This window comes from Corvus brachyrhynchos, unplaced genomic scaffold (genome assembly GCF_000691975.1).
Source record: "Corvus brachyrhynchos isolate BGI_N302 unplaced genomic scaffold, ASM69197v1 scaffold139, whole genome shotgun sequence".
Classification (NCBI taxonomy): Eukaryota; Metazoa; Chordata; class Aves; order Passeriformes; family Corvidae; genus Corvus; species Corvus brachyrhynchos.
Window position 1 is genome coordinate 643,609 of NW_008246062.1, and position 2,269 is coordinate 645,877.

Below are 2,269 nucleotides of genomic sequence, written 5' to 3' on the forward strand. Positions count from 1 at the left end.
TCACCCAGGCTCAAGGTGAGGTATGAGGAGCCGTCCTGCCTGCTTGAGCTGGTATGGGGCAGGGCGTGCAGGTACTCAGTGGGGTCTGTGCAGGGTGCTGGCCGGTGAGGGGGATGTTTTAGTGCATTGGCGTCTGGGGTTTGCGGTTGTATGTGGGGCTCTGTGTGTCTGTGCGCCTGTGGCATTGGCTTGCAGTGCTTGCTCGGCTTGGGAGCGTGTCTGTGTGCATGTGGCTGGTGGGGCAGCAGCACCCGGAGCTCAGAAGAACAGGCAGGAGAATGAGGTTCAGTCCCTTTTCAAGGAGCTCATCTCTGCCTCAGTTTCCTCTCCACCACTCTCGGATGTGGTGTGTCATATTCCTGGGGCCAGGACTGACCTGTAACTGGGCACTGGGGTTGAGAGCTTCCAACACCATGTTCTGCCCAGGATCACCCCCAGCAGTGACACCAAACAAGCCCTGTGCTGTCAGCTGGCACTCTGTGCTGAAGATGTCCCGTTTCACTGACCATCCCAAATCCCACATCCCCTCCTTGCTCACAGGCATTGGAAGCTCAGCCTCAGACTGCTGCCTGAAGCACAGCAAGAAAGACATCCCCACTGGTGTGGTGGCATCCTACCGCCTCCAGGGACCCGAGTCGGGATGTTTTCTGCGTGCTGTTGTGTGAGTACCCTGTGGCGGTCAGGACCACTTGGAACAGTCTGGCTTCAGACAAACCCTCCCCTGTCCTCCCGCTGTTCCCCACCTCCAGCAAATCTTTCTGCTGCTCCCCCAGGTTCACCACCAAGAAGAACAAGAAAATCTGTGCCTCTCCCTCTTCTGATGCTGTCCAGAAGTTGATGCGCCACCTGGACAAGAAGGCCAAGAATGCCAAGAGCAGGGCACAGACCCAGCGTCCCAGGAGCAGACCCAAGAAGCAGAGGCGGGAGCGGGTCTAAGTCAGGCCTGAAGAGGTGGGTGAGGGGGATCAGTAGGGTGAAGGTGCTGCACCCCATTCTAGATCCTTCTGTGTGGGCATTCAGCTCCTGGTGCAAAGCCTGGGAGAACTGCCAGAGCCATGGCTGGAGCACGGAGGCACTTAGGGAACGACTCTCTCCTGGTTTGTGCTTGCCTTGAAATTAAATTTGTTTCTGGAGCTGCTGGGATAAGGCAATGCTTGGGGATGGGCAAGGCAGGTCACACTAGGGAATGGCCCCCATTTGGGGTGGGTGTTCTTGCTGAGACCCTCTCCATCTCACCCCCTCCTCCTTGCCTTTGTTAGGATGGATGCCTTCCCACTGGTGACTGACCCACGGCCCGGCAATGGCAATGGAGATACACAAACCACACACCCACCCACCCGCCGACCCCAGGGCGGGGATGGGGCAGGCTGGGGAGGATTCCCGCTGCCCCAGAACCTCTTTGTTGCTGCTATGCCTGACACAGAGATCCCCCAGCACCTGCAGTGCCTGGGTGTTCTCAGCAAAGCAGGCACCCAGGTCGTCACTTGTCCCACGGCCAAATAGGTGGGGACCTGGGAGTGGGAACTGAGCCATGGCCCCTAGGGGGAAGTGGACAGGCTTCCCACTGAAGGGGAGTTATTTAGCCTAGCAGGATGGCCGCTTTTCCTATGACTTTTTTTGGGGGATATTATACATTTGTATTTATATTTGAAAACTGTGCTTTCATTCAGTCTTCCTGAAAGACTTTACTTCTGTCTCCTCGTGCTTCACAAAGTAGCCCTTATGCTGCAGGCTAGATTTTCTGGAAGGTTTCTCTTATTTTTCTACCAAATAAACCATGGCTGCATTTTATTTTCCTCTCATCTCTTTGCTCCTTTTTGGCTTACAAGGCCGTGGGGTACTAGGCAGGTCCCAAGTCCTGTGGTCCTACTTGAGCTGCTTGCTGGGTGCTTCTTTGTCAAGCAATTAATATTGGCTGAGATGCAGAGTTTTGGGGTAACAGTGTGGCTCTGTGTCTAGGCTGTTCTAGTATTTCAGTTTTTATGGTGCACTGTTGCATTGTAATTTGGATAAAGATAGCCACAATTTGTCCCTTTGGTTTTTTTATTTTCTTTTTTAGGTAAAACGCTTCCATGAAATAAGAACTAATTTTTCAATTTAGTGGAATTACACCCTTTTAGCTCCCCTGGCTACAAAATTGCAATGAAATCAGAACAAATTGTTCGGTTTAGTGGGATTTTATCCTTTTCTTTCCCCTGGCTTTGCTTGTGTCAGGGATTCAGACACTGTTAAGACAAATGCTTAGTTTTCTGGGAAAAAAAGCACCAGG

General features: G+C 52.6%; 1 protein-coding gene across 1 annotated transcript; it reads left to right on the plus strand.

Annotated features, from left to right (window-relative positions):
- The first annotated feature begins 488 nt into the window (after nt 1–488).
- Nucleotides 489–952, plus strand: LOC103623856 (C-C motif chemokine 21). The gene is made up of 2 exons (XM_008643031.2): nt 489–661; nt 774–952. The coding sequence occupies exons 1-2, from the start codon at nt 489–491 to the stop codon at nt 934–936; spliced, it is 336 nt and encodes a 111-aa protein (XP_008641253.1). The 3' UTR covers nt 937–952.
- The last annotated feature ends 1,317 nt before the right edge of the window (nt 953–2,269 follow it).